The sequence below is a fragment of the Nycticebus coucang genome, chromosome 15 (assembly GCF_027406575.1).
Source record: "Nycticebus coucang isolate mNycCou1 chromosome 15, mNycCou1.pri, whole genome shotgun sequence".
Taxonomy (NCBI): domain Eukaryota; kingdom Metazoa; phylum Chordata; class Mammalia; order Primates; family Lorisidae; genus Nycticebus; species Nycticebus coucang.
Window position 1 is genome coordinate 13,407,982 of NC_069794.1, and position 17,871 is coordinate 13,425,852.

The following is a 17,871-nucleotide window of genomic DNA, read 5'->3' on the forward strand; positions in this document are numbered from 1 at the left end:
GACAGAGGGACTGTTCCCTGGAGTCAAACACTCTTGGCTAGAAAGAGACTAGAAATAAAGACATCAGTTGTGACTTTCAATGAGCTCTATGCCGGCACATATGCACTTTCATATTTTGCCTTCTCACAAACATACATATTTTTCCATATAAGGGTGTTCAGACATGTGTGTCCCTGATAAAGTCATTAGTTCTATTTTGAAATTCGATTCTTCTTCCTGCCTTCAGTTTGCCATCAAAAATCGATTTAGACACCGCAGTAAAAGATTTCCCAAGAGGGAGCACTGGCTGGACTGGGCTAAAGAGAAGTATGACGTGAGTAACCATTATTGCCACACTGGTCCCATTTCCTCCAGGGAAGTGAACATCTAAAATCTCAATTCCCATTATTAAGGCCGTATTAATTTAATCATCAGCTGGCAATATTAATTTAATCATCAGCTGTACCTTCCTAACCTTCATTAGCACATCACACAATACTAAGCATCAGTGCATTTTTTTAAATTTAGAACTGGATAAATAACAGATATAATTCATCTGGAAACAACTTTTTCATAGTTTTTCATTTGGTATACTCTGCCATTCATTCCATGAAATTGTGATGACATCCTATTTATTTACTTTGAATATGGAAGAGTTAAGTGGTAGTGGCGGTGAGATTTACCTTTAAGGAAATTTACATTATGAAATTTACATTTAGTGAATTCAAGTAATTTACCTCCTAAATGAATGTTTTCACTGACATTTTAAATAGCTTAGAAATTTTCAGTTTTCTACAGAAACCAGCTTGTCCCTAGATGCAAGTGTCTACCTCTACCCTGAGCTGAGTGACACGGGCCGTGGCTGATTTGTCCCTTCCCTCCCCCAACTCCAGGAGCGGCTTATCTCTCAAATCAAGATGGTGACCAGGGTGATGTTCCTGTATATTCCACTCCCCATGTTCTGGGCCTTGTTTGACCAGCAGGTAACGTGAGACTCTGCTTCTGGATGTCCTCGTTTAGCAAACAGGCACCGCCCACCCAAGCTTAGTGTTTAGCTCCTAAGAAGTTCTCTTCAGTTTCTTTCTTATATTTCAGTTATTTAATTGTTAGATCACATTGAGTTTATTTGCAAAAAAACAAAAAAGCTCTAGATGTTTCTATCCACATTTCTGTTGCAAAGCAATGAAGGAAATCAGATGTGCTCAGGTGAAATGGCCTTGGGAAAGATTTCCTCACAGCGTCCAGGACTCTCCTAATCAAACCTGAGATAAACAGCTCGTCCCCTCTGACCCAGCAGGGTAAAAGGCTGCGTTGCCTCCCTGGGTCCTCAGCTTATTTCAGCGGACAGGGCCTCAGAGTCTTCCACCTCAATTGCAAGTCTGGGCTAGTAGTGTCCAGGGACGGGAAGTGACGTCACCAAAGTCACCCCTCTCTGAGCAGGACCTGAAACCGGATGGCCGACGTATTGAGCTCTTTCTAGCATGGCTTTGAGACACGAGCTCAGGGAGTTTACACACTGGGGTCAGACGATTCAACACATGGTGCCTGTAGCCAAAGCAATCAGGTATTGTTTCTTTTAGAAACTGGAATTTTAGAAAGGTTATGAACCTGTGGTTTTATTGTGCAGGGAATGTTTTTGCAAAGGTAAAACATTTCTCAAAAGAATTTGAGCCTGCATGTTAGTCTGTAAGTATGAAATTTAGACCAGTGTGGTGCAGACCAGGGAGGCTGTCACGAATGCTGGGCAGGAGCTGGGTACTGGAGTCAGAAGTGCACTACAAACACCCTTGTCACCTAGTAGCTGTGGGGCATGTGACAGTCTTGACTGTTCTGAAAACCTCGTGGGAACCCATCTCAGGACTATGAGGATCCAATTGTGGAAATCTATACAATACTCAGTGACAGGCTGATGTTAAGAACTCAAGCAGAGATGGGTTTCCTAACTTTCTAGGATGTTCCATAGGGCAGTTGATTGGTTCGTAGTGAAACATTCGCATGTTTGCTCTGCCATGGAAAAATCATACATATCTGTACAGTCCTGGGTCATCTTTTACTACCGATGGGTTGGCTATAACTGGGGTGCACTGGTTTAAACCTTCACTCATAATGGAGATCTAGCGTTAGCCTTCACAGGCTAGTGGACATAGCTGCTGTCACCTTGCAGGTGATGTCATGTTTTCCAACAAGCCCCAGAACGCATTCAAACATGTATTTCCTAAGGACAGCTGCGTCTCGGAGTGGTACTTAGTGCATCTCCCCAAAGGGTCAGAATAGTGTGTGCTGTACTCATGTATAGCATAAGGCAACCTGTTTCTTTTACCTTTTGTTAAAATAGAGCTGGGAGGCTCACTTGATGTTTAAGGCCATTTTAAATCCCACAATATTTCAGACCTTGTTACTGATTTGGAAAGCACTGGACATTGACCTGTAATATTTTTAAAAGCCACATTCTCAAATGTTGTGGTAAACCTGTTCACTTTCAAGGGCTCCCGATGGACACTGCAAGCAACAACTATGAACGGGAAAATTGTAAGTCTGGGCTGCCAAGACTTTTGACCTTCTCTATTCCCTTCTCTTCATTTTTCATGTTATTTTTCAGTGAGATATTTTCCCCTCTTTTTAGGGAGCTATTGAAATTCAGCCGGATCAGATGCAGGTAGGAGAAAATACTTAAGTTACCTTCAGGGATTAAAGTCATCTTTGAGACAACATTAACATTTCACCTCCACTTCCTCTGCAGACCGTGAATGCCATTTTGATTGTTATCATGGTCCCCATCTTCGATGGTGTGCTGTATCCTCTGATTGCAAAGTGTGGTCTCAATTTCAGGTAGGTGACTTGTTGGTGGGGTTGGTTTAGGCTCCCTGGGTCCCAGGGCGTTGTAACCTGCTGCACTCCCCACCCAGGGGCTCAGCAGAGGGACCTCTGCTGCCCCTTCCACAGCAGCACCTAGGGGATGAGGTTTGGGGGATGAATTAAATGCGTGTGTGTGCACCGAGATTTCTGAAAACATACTCTAACATAAAGTGTTGATAATGGAAGCCTGAAACATCCTCTGATTAAAGCTCACTTAGGTATGTAGACAATAGAAATGTTAATTGTAATCCACGGTTTCACCTGAACTTTAGCGTCTAGAAATTAAGAGAAACATGCTAATGAGGAGGTACATTCTGTTTATCCTCCTTAATCTTGCTCATGAACAAGAGGAAGTGACGTTGCCTGTGCCTCTGTGGGGAAGTTAGTTTTGTTGGGGGCTGGCAGGAGAGGCGTTTCCTTTTGGGGACTTAGCCCCTGAGTATGAGACTGGCTGGGGTCACTTTCTTCTTCTCCTGACTAGCTCCTTAAAGAGGATGACAGTTGGAATGTTCCTGGCTGCCATGGCCTTCGTGGCGGCTGCACTTGTCCAGCTGGAAATTGATGTGAGTTGTCCTCTGATTCTCCAGTGTTCTTTCCCGGGGGGATTTATGCGGGGCATTCAGAATTTTCCTTCTCCAAGACTGAGAGGATTAGGGGAGGCCAAGGTGTGTTCCTATAAACCAAACCCTGGGACTGTACATGGTGGAAGCGAGGGGTCAACTGGGGGCCCTGCACAGATGGGTGTAGCTGGGGGACAGTCTCTCCCCCCTTACTCATCCTTCCCTCTCTCTTTCCCACTTTCTGATTCTCCCTTCCTCTCTTAATTTCTTAATTTTTTAAAAAAATTCTAATTGTGGTAAAATACAAATTACATGAAATTTACTGTATTATTCTTTTTTCTGTTTTTTCATCAATGTCTTACCCTGTTGCCCCACGTAGAGTACAATGGCACCAGCGCAGCTCACAGCAACCTCAAACTCCTGGGCTGAAGCAATCCTCCTGCCTCAGCCTCCTGAGCAGCTGGGACTACAAGAGCATGCCACAGCGGCTGGCTGACTTTTTTTGTTTTTGGTAGAAACAGGGTCTCAGTCTTGCTCAGGCTGGTCTCAAACTCCTTAGCTCAAGCAATCCTCCTGCTTCAGCCTCCCAGAGTGCTAGGATTACAGGCATGAGTTACCAGGCCTGGACACACCATCTTGTTCCTTTTTAAGTGCAGAGTTCAATGGCGTTACTCAGTTGTGAATTCACACAGTTCTGCAATCAATCTCCAGAACTCTTTTCCTCTTGCAAAACTGAAACTTTATATCCATTGAACAACAACTCCTGCTTCTCCCTCCCCCCATCCCTGGCAACCCCTATTTTCTCTTCTGTCTCTATGAATATGATTACACACAGAGTGGAATCACAGAGTGTTTGTCCTTTCACGACTGGTTTATTTCATTAACAGAACGTTCTAAAAGTAGCATATGTCAGAATTTCCTTCCTTTCTAAGGCGGAATAGCAGTCCCTTGTGTGTCTGCACCACACTGCCTCTATCTTTTTATCCCTTGACGGGCACTTGGGTCTCTTCCACCTTTTGGTTACTGTGAACAACACTGCTAGGAACACGGGTGTACTTACTGTCTCTGGCACATGGCCAGCCTCGTGGAGGATGAGTCATGGGCTAAGGTAGACATGGATTGCCTCAGTGACACCGAGAATTGAGAAAGGACACTGCAGGAAAAAGAAAAAAAAAATTCTGAACAAAGGTATGAAAGAAAGGAAGGCATGAAGAGTTTGTGTAAAAGGCCTGGTACAGTCCCAGCACCCTGGGAAGCCAGTGCAGGAAGATCACTTGACCTCAGGAGTTCAACACCAGGCTGAGCAAGAGCAAGAACCTATGTCTACTAAAGTAGAAAACTTAGCCAGCTGTTGTGGCTGGTGTCTATAGTCTCAGCTACTTGGGAGGCTGAGGCAGGAGGATGGCTTGGGCCCTGGAGTTTGAGGTTGCTGTGAGCTAGGCTAAGGCCATGACACCCAAGCAAAAAAAAAAAAAAAAAAAAGAATTATGAGAAGATGTTTACAGCACCATGTCCAGGGCTGAGGACTGAGTGGGTTTCCACAGTAACAAGAAGGACATTGGATTCGGGGAGGGAAGATCTCAGATGTCACCACGACAGAGCAGATCTCAGGTGTTATACCTTTGGGCTCTGATTACTCTGACCACTCAGATATGAGGCTTCATCTCTTAGCATCCTCTGACCTGCTCATGGTGAGGTCGGACAAACAGCTCCCTCTTTCTGACTACTTCAATATTCGGAGCACATGTCATTTTCTGTGGCACCGTGAGCTGAGTGACGGGCAGGTTAGTGGGGGGCGTCTGGACTTAGGCAGCACAGCTTGTCCCAGCTGCGGGATAGCGCCCCCTGCAGGGCAAAGATTACCTTCAATGTTGCACTGAAGACCTCACTGCCAATTTTCTTTCATTTGCACAGAAAACGCTTCCAGTCTTCCCTTTAGGACATGAAGTCCAAATTAAAGTTTTGAATATAGGAAACGATAACATGACTGTTTCCTTTCCTGGAAAGATGGTGGCATCTGGTGCAATGTCTCAAGTAAGTAGAAGAAAATGCAAACCTTCGTTTTCAACCTCTGACCTGAGTTATAATAGAATTCTGGGAATCTGTTTTTCTTGGTGCTTCTATAAGTCCCAGAACCAGCCCAGAGATGAAAGGTCTAAGTGTCTTGATCTCATTTGGGTTTTACTCTAAACCAGTGTGCCTCGAAGTTGACTGTGTATGCAGATCACCTGGGGAGCATGTTAAAACGCTCACCAGTGGGTCTGAAGTGCGGCATTTATAACAAGCTCTCTCGTGAGGCAGCTGCTGCCAGTGCAGGAGCCACACTTCGACAGCAGGGAATGAGGTCGGTGGTTCCAAACCAAGGGTGATTTTGGCAAGCTCTGGAGATGTTTTTTTGTTGTTGCAACTGGGAGTGTGCAAGTTGTGTTTCATACGTGGCAAGAGCAAATGTCACCTATGCCAAGGTTGGAAAACCCTCATGTGGGTGGTCATTGTTTCGGATTAGAGATTCTCAACTGTGAGTCTGTATTGAATCACCTGGAGAGCTTTGCAGAGTCTGATACCTGGATCCCAACCACAGACATTTTGACTTAGGTGCCTTCTTCTATTCAGCCATAGTGAGAACCACTGCCTTAGACCTTGCCAGACTAATAACCTTGAAGGAAAAGAAAGGTCTGACTCCTAATGTTTGGGGCAGCCCAGTACTGATTTTTACCATAATGCTGTTCTCAGCCCAATGGTAGAAATAATTTCCATGGCATTTATCTTCATAAAGCAAAATAAAAGTCAAATACTTGCCGAGAAGTTCAGTTACTGAGATAGTACTAAAAACTGTCATGACAGCGTCCCTAGGAGTAGGCAGGAGACCGAGGCAAGTACATGCCGACTCTCACAGGCACTTTTTTTTTTTTTTTTTTTTTTTGGTAGAGACAGAGTCTCACTGTACCGCCCTCGGGTAGAGTGCCGTGGCGTCACACGGCTCACAGCAACCTCTAACTCTCGGGCTTACGCGATTCTCTTGCCTCAGCCTCCCGAGCAGCTGGGACTACAGGCGTCCGCCACAACGCCCGGCTATTTTTTTGTTGCAGTTTGGCCGGGGCTGGGTTTGAACCCGCCACCCTCGGCATATGGGGCCGGCGCCCTACTCACTGAGCCACAGGCGCCGCCCAACACAGGCACTTTTTGTATGTACAAACATGAACTTGGAAACTTGAAATGTTACAAGTTCAGGTGCACAGTACTGAACAAGACACTCTGTGGGATTAACTATGACTCCTTCCCCCATCCGTAGACAAATGAATTCATGACTTTCGATGTAGACAAACTGACAAGTATCAACATTTCTTCTGCTGGATCACCGGTCACTGCTGTCACTCAGGACTTCATGCCGGGCCAGCGCCACACCCTCCTCGTGTGGGCCCCCAATCACTACCATGTGGTAAGTGGTTCAGCACCCACCACTGGCTGTTTGTTACCCGCGATATGAGGCAGGGCTTCTTACTGTGTGGCCCCTACGTAGCATTACATCAGGCAGTCCTCAGGGCCTTCCTTCTTCCAGAATGCCAGTCTTCAAGAACACCAGTCAGACTTCCAAGAAAGGTTTGACTAGTGAATTGTAAAGTTTAATATTAAATACAAATTTTTTTTTTAAAAAACCCTTCTAGACATGGAAGGGGGTCTGTGGACACACAGGCGTGTTGTGTGTGTATACACAGGTCATGTGGAGTAAGCAGGCGCATTTTTGGGAGATGAAGTTTTAAATGTATTTTTAATTGCATAAATTTTAAAAATTTGCACTGAAGAAATATGAGTATATCAGGTAAAAGCAATAAAATACTGTACATACAAAACAAATGATGACAAAATATAGATATGTAGAGACACCATTCAGCACAGGAAGAGGCTGTAGTGACGTTGCAGTCATCCTGTGAGGTGAACTTAAGTGAGATTCTACAGAACGGCGAGACAGAAGCTCTTGCTTCATCGTGGAATGGGTGGGCAGTTTGTTCTAAATTCTTGGCAAGCACTGCTCTGTGGGACTACTAACAAGCAAGGATCAAATGTTGCAGAGGCTCATATTAGCCCTCAGGAAAATCAGAGCTGAAGTAAGTAATAGCCCTTCAAATGTAATCATGCCCTTAGCGCCTAGGAAAATTGTCACTATTGCCTTGTCTAAGGATGCAAAGTTCATGTGAACTTATTCCAATGAGTAGTATTTTGAAATTTTTTTATATTACTGTTTTCTCTCGCAGGTAAATGATGGTCTTAACATGAAACCAGAAAAAGGAGAAAATGGAATCAGGTATGTGTATCTCTTTTAAAGTTATGCCAGCTTCTTATGGAAGTAATACACACGCATCGTAAAGTCCTACTGTAACAAGGGTATAAAATGGGAGTGTGGGGGTTGCCCCAATAAGGTAAGGCTGGTTTAATATATTTTTTATAAAAATCAATAAAATCCATCATCTTAATAAACTAAAGAGGAAAATTGACATCAATTTTTTTAATTGATACAGAAAAGGCATTTAATAAAATACAGCATCCATTCATGATTTAAAAAAAAAAAAAACCTCAGACTGGGCATGGTGGCTATTGCCTGTCATCCTAGCACTCTGGGAGGCTGAGGTGGGTGGGTTGCCTGAGCTCAGAAGTTCGAGACCAGCCTGAGAAAGAGTAAGACCCTATCTCTAAAAAAATAGCCAGGTGCTGTGGCAGACATCTATAGTCCCCACTGCTCAGGAGGCTGAGCCCAAGAGTGTGAGGTTGCTGTGAGTTGTGATGCCACAGTACTCAACCCCAGGGCAACTGAGTGAGACTCTGTCTAAAAAAAAAAAAAATCCTAGCAAACTAGGAATAAGAGTAAAAAAGGACATCTACAAAAATTTGAGCTAACATTACGGTGGAAGTCTAAATGCTGTCCACTGAGATCAAGAGCAAGGTAAGAGGCTCCCCTCTCCCCACTCCCATTCAACATCTTTCTGTTTGCCAGAGGACAAGTAAAAGAACCAAAAGCATCTAGCTCGGAAAGGAAAAAATAAAACTATTCCTATATACAGATGACGGTTGTCTATAGAAAAAGTCCCCGCTTTCTACACAAAAGAGCTCATCCAATCAGTAAAAGAGTTGAGAAAGGTCACAGTCTATAAGGACGACAACGACAACAAATCCACCCCATGTTTATGTCTTAGCACTGAACACTGGAAACAGAAATGTAAAGCCATGTTATTGACTATCTCCCCTCAAAAGACTTAGTCATAAGTCTAACAAAATGTGTAGAGTCTGAGTGCTAAAAAATGAAATATTCTTAAGAAAGAAATCGGTGAAGAGCTAAGTCCATGGACAGATATCTGTGTTCGTTGATCAGAAGACTTTATAGTAAAGATGTTAATTTTCCCCAGATGGAGCTTAGGTTTAGTCCAATTCCTATAAAAAATCATAGCATTTTGTCTGGTGGTTCACACATGTAATCCCAGCACTTTGGGAGGGTGAGGCAAGAGGATCGCTTGAGGCTAGGAGTTCAAGACCAGCCTGCACAACACAGCAAGACCTTATCTCTACAAAAAATAGAAAAAAAAATTAGCTGGGCATGGTGGCATGTGCCTACAGTCCCAAGTACTTGGGACACTGAGGCAGGAGGATTGCTTTATCCTGGGAGTTTGAGGTTGTAGTAAGCCATGATGATGCCATTGCCCTCTAGGTCAGGCAACAGAATGAGACTGTCTCTCAAAAATAAATAAATAGAAATAAATTGATTTTTTTGAAATCATAGCATTATTTTGATGAATATAAACAAGCTGATTCTAAACTTTATATAGAAAGGCAAAGGAATTAGAATTGCTAAAATAATTTCGAAAAAGAATAAGTTGGAAGAGTCTTCCTACTGCTCATTTTAAAACTTACTATAAAGCTACAATAATCAAGACAAGCTTGGCACCAGTGACTAGGGCGCCAGCCACATACACTGAAATTAGTGGGTTCAAATCCAGCCCGGGCCTGCCAAACAGCAATGACAACTACAACCAAAAAATCGTCGGGTGTTGTGGTGGAGGCCTGTAGTCCCAGCTACTTGGGAGGCTGAGGCAAGAGAATCGCTTAAGCCCAAGCGTTTGAGGTTGCACTCTACCCTGGGTGACAGCTTGAGACTCTGTCTCAAAATAAATAAATAAATAAAATCAAGACAAAGTTATACTGGCAAATGAATACACCTATGAGTCAAGGGAATAGAAATAAACCCACACGTGTAGTTGACTGATTTTTGCCATAGCTGAAAAGACAATTCAATAGATTAAAGAAAGTCTTTTCAACAAATGATGTTTGGACATTGACATGTAAAAAATGAACTTGACCTAAACCTCACATCTTATACAAAATCTTTACATTATGAAAATAAACTCAACATGATTGCAAGAGGGACTTTACCTAACAATTGCAATCAGTGTAACTGGCTTATTGTACCCTGAATGAATCCCCAACAATAAAAAAAAAAAAAAAAAAAAAAAATAAACTCAAAATTTATTATAAATCTACAAGTAAAATGTATAGCTAAAATTTGTATAAGAAACAAATGAAACAAATGAAAAATTTTGGTGATACTGGGTTCTTAGATATGACACCAAAAGCACAATTTATAGAAGAAAAATTTGAAATTTTATGTCACCAAAACTCAAAATGTTCTATCAATGTCACTCTAAGAGATAAAAGGATAAACTACAAATGGGGAGCAAATATTTACAAATCATCCTATCTAACAAAGAACTTGTATCCATAATATGTAAAGTATTCTCAAAACTCAATAATAAGAAAATGACCCAATTAAAAAATATAGTAAAAGATTTGAACAGATATCACCATAGGAGATATACAAATGGCAAATAAGCACATGAAAAGATGAGCAACATTGTTGTTCATTAGGGAAATATAAATTAAGACCACAAGGAGTTGTAATGCATCTATTGGAGAGATCTGATAAGTTTTACCAACTGACAATACCAAGTGTGGTGAGGATGCATTGCTAGTGGGGGTACAATAGGGTGTAGCCCCTCTGAAAAACACTGGCAGTTTCTTACAAAGGTAAACACATATTTACCATATGACCCAGTCATATCACTGCTAGATATTTACTTGAGAGAAATCCAAATTTACATTCACATAAAAATCTGCACATGGATGTTTATAGAAGCTGTAGTCCTAATAATCAAAGATTGGAAATGACCTAAATGTCCTTCAGTGGGTGATGGATAAACAGACTATAATACAGCCATACAGTGGGATATTAATTAGCCAAAGAAGAGGAACAAACTATTGCTACATGCAACAAGGAGAATGATTTCAAATGCTGCTGCTGTAGAAGCCGCCAGTCTCAGAATACTGCATTCAGTATAATTCCATTCACATGATGTTCTGGGAAAGCAAAGGAAACCATAGGGACACAGAACAGATTAATGGTTGTCATGGGTTAGAAGGGAGGGAAAGGTTAGACTAAGGGGGAACATCATCTGGGGACACGTAATCTGATTGTGACTATGTATGAACAAGAGACATGGTAAAATTAAGAGTAGGTCTCCTAGTCACTTCAACTTTCAACCCCATTTCACCCTTTTCCCCCGTGGCCACATCGCTAACGGTTTTCGATTTTAGCTTTTACTTGTTAGCATTAAAACAGAAAATAATAGAGATAGAAGTCTATTATTAGAATGATGTCTCTTAACGTATAAATGGTAAAAATAAACTTATACTTTCTCTCCTCACCTCCAGTTTGTTCCACATTGTTGGTATTTATCATATTTATGTTTCTGCATTTTCTTGTGCTAGGTTGAGTCTAAATAACAGATCAATAAATAGTATTTGCAATATGACCATATAAATATTATTCACAGTATAATAAAATTGTGATCAGGGCCAGGCATGCTGACTCACACCTGTAATTCTAGCACTCTGGGAGGCAGAGGCGGGAAGATACCTTGAGTTCAGGAGTTTGAGACCAGTCTGAAGAAAAGTGAGACCCCCTATTGCCACTAAAAATAGAAAAATCAGCTGTGTGTTGTGGTGGGCACCTGTGGTCGCAGCTACTTGGGAGTCTGAAGTAAGAGGATCTCTTGAGCCCGAGGTTGAGGTTTGAGGTTGCTGTGTATACACATCTTAAGAAAGGAAAAGACTGTATTAAAACTGTAATACTCAGGTGGCGCCTGTGGCTCAAGGAGTAGGGCGCCGGTCCCATGTGCCGGAGGTGGCGGGTTTAAACCTAGCCCCGGCCAAAAAAAAAAACAAAAAACTGTAATACTCAATATAAACTGATAACGCTTGTTATCCTGTATCATTTATCTCTTGTAATTGCAGAAGTCAAACACGACTTGAGTATTATTAATTTTAATATAGACACTTGCCACAATGCCTGGCTAGTTTTTCTATTTTTAGTGAAGATGGGATCTCGCTCTTACTCAGGCTGATCTCCTAAATTCAGGCAATCCACCTACCTTGGCCTCCCAGAGTGCTAGGATTACAGGTGTGAGCAATAGCACCTGGCCTCAACAAATTCTTTTAGACATGTTCTCATGAGTGAGTGAGCAAGGGCAAGCTTAGGGTTGCATACTTTTCTGCCTTTTTTCTTTAGAAATCTTCTGTAAACATCTTAAATTCTATTTTAAAAGGTGGGGGGAGGGTGACGCCTGTGGCTCAAAGGAGTAGGGTGACGGCCCCATATGCCAGAGGTGGCGGGTTCAAACCCAGCCCAGCCCCAGCCAAAAACTGCAAAAAAAAAAAAGGTGGGGGGAGCATTGTCCAACTTCAGTTGTAGGTACTATGACCTAGAATAAATTATTGGGTAGTTCAGTTATAAGACAGATGGTTTTTTTCTTTCAGGTTTGTAAATACTTTCAATGAGCTCATCAGCGTCACCATGAGTGGGAAGGTTTATGAAAACATCACCAGTAACGACGCCAGCCAGTATCAGTTTTTCACTTCTGGCACGTATGTACCTGTAATGAACACTTTGTTCCAAAGTTCAAAGTTTTCAAGTTTTTTTCTTTAAAAATTACACCAAAGCTTTTCATACTAAGGATATTAATCTCTATTACTTTTTATTAAATAGAAAAACCTTCACACTAAACTCACCAGAGATTTTGCCACCGTGTCCGCATGATTTCAAATCTTCCTACCTTGGATTTGGCAGTGCCTATACCTATGTAATCAAAAGGAAGGTAACTCCCGCAGTCAGGTCAGAAGTTCACTCAAACTTTATTGACAGGACGCCTCACAAACACTTGGGACACAGTAATGAGTTAACTACAGAACTATTAGGGTCTGCATTTTAAATGGGTTTAGAATTAATTCACTGCTAACTCTTTATTGTTGACTTAAGTGAACCATTAGAATTAAATTAAACAGACTGAATGCCTCTAATATTCACGTTGACCAGTATCTGATGTTTCCTTGCACACTACCAAGGGGGCCTTTAGGACTTTATACTTCAAAGGGAGGGCAATGTTTTAAACAAAATAACTTCCAGTCTACTCTCTTAAGAGGGAAATATACTATTGAACATATTCTCAAATCCCACAAAGACCATCCAAACACAAACCTAAAGTGCATATTTACACTGAAAATACGTATTTACTTGATAAATCATATCACATAAGCCTAGAAAGCCAAAGTCAAGTTGCCTGTTTAGACGCTTTTTATTTTAGATGCCGTCTGGACTTTAATTTCTTCTTCCCTCTTTTCCCTTGTTGGTGTAGGATGATGGCTGTGTTGAAGTGAAGGAGTTTGAAGATATTTCACCCAACACAGTTAACATGGCTCTGCAAATCCCACAGTATTTCCTCATCACGTGTGGCGAGGTGGTCTTCTCTGTCACGGGATTGGAATTCTCATATTCTCAGGTCTGTTGATTGTTTTTACCACCCCTCTCTGTGACACCCCTGCCTTTAGAAAATGCTGGTGTGATTTAATTTAAATTGGGAATAGCTGTCTGTTTATAGTATTAACAAGTTCTAGAAAGTATTGTGGAATCTTCCACAAAACGAGGCCCTGGAGACCACCACGTCTTGTCTTTACTGAGTAAGAGCATTGCTTGCTCAGCTCTGTGAGTGCACCTGTGCTGGTGAGTCTGTGTTCCCACGGTCACACACAGAGATGGAGGGACCTGAGGAGGAGCGGCTGTGTTCATGCTGCTCCCAGGGTCACGGGGGTCAGTAATTCTACATTCTGAAACAACCAAATGGCACCGGCTAGGCATAAAAGTGCTCATTTACAGCTCATTATCTTTCAGGTTCAGTCCAGGCTTTGTGGTAACACCCAGTGTGGTCTACACACTGAGTAAGGCCAGGCTTTAAAAGTGGGTTAAAACATATTGTCTTCAGGAAGATTAGACTGTTGCCGTGGCCTCTCTGTGCAACCGAAGTTAGCCAGAGCCCGAACGAGACTCAGGCAAGGCTTTATTGGGGCTCATGTTCAAATACAAGGGAGGCAGCACAAAGGAAGAAATCTCAGGCCAATTCCCCAAAGGGGGTTCAGGGACACTTTGCAAGAGGCTCAGGTGGGGCCGGGCGCGGTGGCTCACACCTGTAATCCTAGCACTCTGGGAGGCTCAGGCAGGTGGATCACCTGAGCTCACAAGTTTGAGACCAGCCTGAGACAAAGTGAGACCTTGTCTCTAAAATAAAAAAAAAAAAAAAATCTGGGTGTTGTGGCGGGTGCCTGTAGTCCCATCTACTTGGGAGACTGAAGCAAGAGAATTGCTTGAGCCCAAGAATTTGAGGTTGCTGTGAGCTGTGGTGCCATGGCACTCTACCAAGAGTGGTAAAGAAAAAAAAGAGGTTCTGGTGGGAAAAGGGTGATCCGCTGGTCTTTGGAGGTAGGAGTTTTCTTGTATCTGCCCAGTCTATTACATGCTTCTCCCTTTGTCATTAGCATATTAAATCTCTACTCCAGTGTGTGGTTTTCCATTAAAATAACATTATAATAAGGGAAAAGCAGGGTAAGGTCAGTGTGGGAGTCTATTCTGGCTTGAGGCGTTAGATCTGGATGGGTCTGGTTCCTTATCAGCTGGTCAACATGGGCCTGCGTGATCCTAGAAGATGTTACTCAAGAGACAGTTGGGCCTCCTTATATGGAGATGGACTGAATCTCAGCAACTCGGGGGACATTTGGGGTTTGCTGTCTTATACTTCATTAGACTGGGTCACACTTCTGGATTAGAAGTGAACTACATGTCCTGTCCCTATATTGTCTTAAGACTAATGAGGCAAAGTTTGTTTCTACCCACATGACAGGCTTAATTTTTTAACTCTTTTCTAAAACCTACTGTTATAGTCATTGTATCCCACCACGCCCAGTTCTTTAATTGTTGCAGTAAAATGGCAAATATGAGGTGAACAATCCCTTTCCTCAATGACCTCACAGCCTAATAAAGGGGGGGCTGTAATATAGGTGATAAGAGTTTGCAGAGAGATTTCGGTAGATGGCAGGATAACCACCCGGGGGCTCGCAGCCTGCAGAGGAGCCTCCATTCGGGGCCAGGAACATGCCACACTGGATGGCTTTGCGTGGAAAAGTTTCTGTACAGACAGAATGAATTTGTCCATTTGACTGGGGGACAGCTGTGCAAGGATGTGGAGGGCGAGACACCAGGGATCCTCGTGTGCTCCTACCTGAGTGTCGGGGTCTCTTGTTACCCAAGTGATGAACCATTTGACGTTTAAACCATGTGCATTTGCGGGGTAGGCTGCTAATGAGATGAACCAGTGAGCTGTGCTCCTGCTCTGAGGCTGAGCTCCAGACTGGGATTCTCTTTGCTTTGCTTCCTCAGGCTCCTTCCAACATGAAGTCGGTGCTTCAAGCAGGATGGCTGCTGACGGTGGCTGTGGGCAACATCATCGTGCTCATCGTGGCAGGGGCAGGCCAGATCAGCCAGCAGGTGCGTGGGGGGCAGGAGACGCACGGGCCCTGTCTCAAGGTTAATTCCTTGTGACGCCCCTCCGAGAACTGTTTACATGGTCCACAAGGCCATTCGGGAACTGGCTGGACAAAACTGCCATGCCAGCCAGATACGGCCGTCACCAAGTAGCCTACTGGCTGGTGTTCCATAGCTGGTAATTGTCTTGGTCTGTTTTGCTTTGCTATAAAGGAATACCTGAGCCTGGGTAATTTATACAGAACAGAAATGTATTGGGCTCACAGTTCTGCAGGCTGTCTGAGGCACCTGGTGCCAGCTGTGCTTCTGGGAAGGGCCTCGGGATACTTTTATTCATGGCAGAAGGTGAAGGCGCCACACGGCAGGAGAAGCAAGAGAGCCGGGGAGGCGCCCGCCCTCGTAAACAACCAGCTGTCTCCTGACCGACAGCCAGAACCTGCTCCCCACGCAGGGGGGGCCCCCAGCCATTCCTGGGGGATCCAACCCCATGACCCCAACACCTGCCACCACTCTGCCACCGGGGATCAGATTTTAAATGAGATCTGTGGGGTCAAATATCCAAACTATATGGGTAACTGACAGCATGTGCCTGCACCCTTATGTGAAACCTCTCCCCGCTTCAGTGAGCGCAGCTTAACTGCCCCAAAGCAGACCCTGCGCCACAACCTTTCATAACACCTAGCGTTAAAACCATTCTGGAGGTGGCTGTAATTTTCCCAAAATCACAAACGAAGTGAGGCTCGTCAGCCCTTTACACCCTTTCCTCCCGCACTGCAGCGTGGCTGTGCTGTGAGGGATTGTCTGTGACCCCGCGTCATTCCTTCTGCACCGGGTCCCATCAGAGGACGCGCTCGTGCTGCTGACGAGCTCCAGGGGTTCCCAGGGGCAGCATGGGGTCTTTTTCCCTCAAAGACACTGCTTGGTGTTCCCTAGGTCCTCACCCATCCAGGAGCCAGCCACGTGGCTTCAGGCTTGGGATTTGGGGAGCTTTTCCCTCATCTTCCCAAACTCTTTTGTTGTCACACCCAGTGCTGTTAGAGAAGTGTTAGTTATGTTGGCATCTGTCCTGGACCTTTAAGAAAAGCTGCCCAATCCGTATCCGTACTGGCTGCCTACCCAGTTTTTATAATTTAATTTCAAAGCACCTTCCATTTGGACATGTAAGCAAATATATACACAACATGCACATTAACATGAATTGTATTATTTTTTTTTCCTTGTTCCAACTCCTTCAAAGTGGGCTGAATACATTCTATTTGCCGCGTTGCTTCTCGTCGTCTGCGTAATATTTGCCATCATGGCTCGGTTCTACACTTACGTCAACCCAGCAGAGGTTGAAGCGCAATTTGATGAGGATGAAAAGAAAAAGAACAGGGAAAAGAGTGACCCATATGCTGCATCAGGCCCCAACTCCCAGACACAGATGTGAGGGCCGAGAAGCCAGTGGAGGAGGACTAGGCCCAGCAGGTGCCCTGACCTCTGTCCCAGGTGGCAGGACAGACAGTGCATGGATGGCCCCTGGGGGGGTTGACTTCAGAACTGGCAACCAAACCAGGAGAGCTGTGAAGCCAACAATGAATCTAAAATTCTGGAAGAAGTCTGTTTTTTTTTGTTTGTTTGTTTGTTTTAAGTGTTATTTAAATCACACACACTCTCACTCACTTACACACACACTTGCACACATTTTCACAACCCTGAGAGCATACCATGAATTTTTCTCCTTTCTTAGTGTACAAATGAAATTGTTTTGAATAACTTAATTTTGAAAAAAAAAGTTCCATATTGGTTGCAGTTGAACATTATTTGAACACTATGTTCAACAGGCGGGAGCCAGTGCCAAAAAGTGGGTTTTACAATGGTTTGTCATAGTCCCAGCTAGTAATAAGTGGTAATTTTAACTTTCGGGTTGTTTTGTTTTGCTGTTCAAGTCCCTCTTTTTAAATTATGTATAACTCAAAAGACCATTTGTGTGAAGGCCAATAATGATTTTTAAAGTGTCAATGGTATGAAATAAATTTCTATTCTCAAGAGTTAGTGTTCATGAATCTTTGAGTAAAGAGTTCCAAGTATTAACAAAAGCAGTGCCCACATAAGAAAAATCCCAAGGCTAGAAACATCAAGGTTTGTTTCTCCCTGGTCCTATTTTTACTGAGGGGGGTAGACACATACATAGGTGGACTTCTCTTAGATGATGAGGCTCTTAAATATTTGCATATTTGTGTCCCATCTCATAGTGTTTCTCTCAATCCTCATAAAATTCTCCTACTTGAGTAAAAATGCTCCCAAGTCATTATGAACACTGAGTGCCTAATTCACCCTCTAGAGATAGTTTCATTTATGAAACCATCTCTGGCGTCAGGGCCAGAATGCCTCTACTTTGCACTCCTAGACAAATAAGCAACAGCTCTTCTTAGACAAACGTGTGCAGCTCTGAGCACTGAAACTGCTCCCTGGATTAGAAGGAACAGCTCTTCGTGGCCTCCCAGACGCTTCCTGCTCCAATTCCATGTTGCCCTGGCTCTGTGGAGGCTGCACTGAGGGGGGAGCTCCAAGTCCAGAGGAGAA

General features: G+C 43.4%; 1 protein-coding gene across 3 annotated transcripts in view; it reads left to right on the forward strand.

Moving 5' to 3' along the window:
• SLC15A1 (solute carrier family 15 member 1) overlaps positions 1-17,336 on the forward strand; it is a 50,040-nt gene extending 32,704 nt beyond the window's left edge. For all 3 annotated transcript variants that reach the window (XM_053563899.1, XM_053563901.1, XM_053563898.1), the window contains exons 10-23: positions 227-313; positions 873-962; positions 2,464-2,508; positions 2,603-2,635; positions 2,720-2,808; positions 3,317-3,398; positions 5,310-5,429; positions 6,688-6,834; positions 7,649-7,698; positions 12,255-12,362; positions 12,484-12,592; positions 13,130-13,273; positions 15,202-15,309; positions 16,544-17,336. In XM_053563899.1, the coding sequence (XP_053419874.1) occupies positions 227-313; positions 873-962; positions 2,464-2,508; positions 2,603-2,635; positions 2,720-2,808; positions 3,317-3,398; positions 5,310-5,429; positions 6,688-6,834; positions 7,649-7,698; positions 12,255-12,362; positions 12,484-12,592; positions 13,130-13,273; positions 15,202-15,309; positions 16,544-16,735 (1,404 nt within the window). In that variant the 3' untranslated portion in view covers positions 16,736-17,336. The remainder of the gene's footprint in view (positions 1-226; positions 314-872; positions 963-2,463; positions 2,509-2,602; positions 2,636-2,719; positions 2,809-3,316; positions 3,399-5,309; positions 5,430-6,687; positions 6,835-7,648; positions 7,699-12,254; positions 12,363-12,483; positions 12,593-13,129; positions 13,274-15,201; positions 15,310-16,543) is intronic.
• Positions 17,337-17,871: the final 535 nt, after the last annotated feature.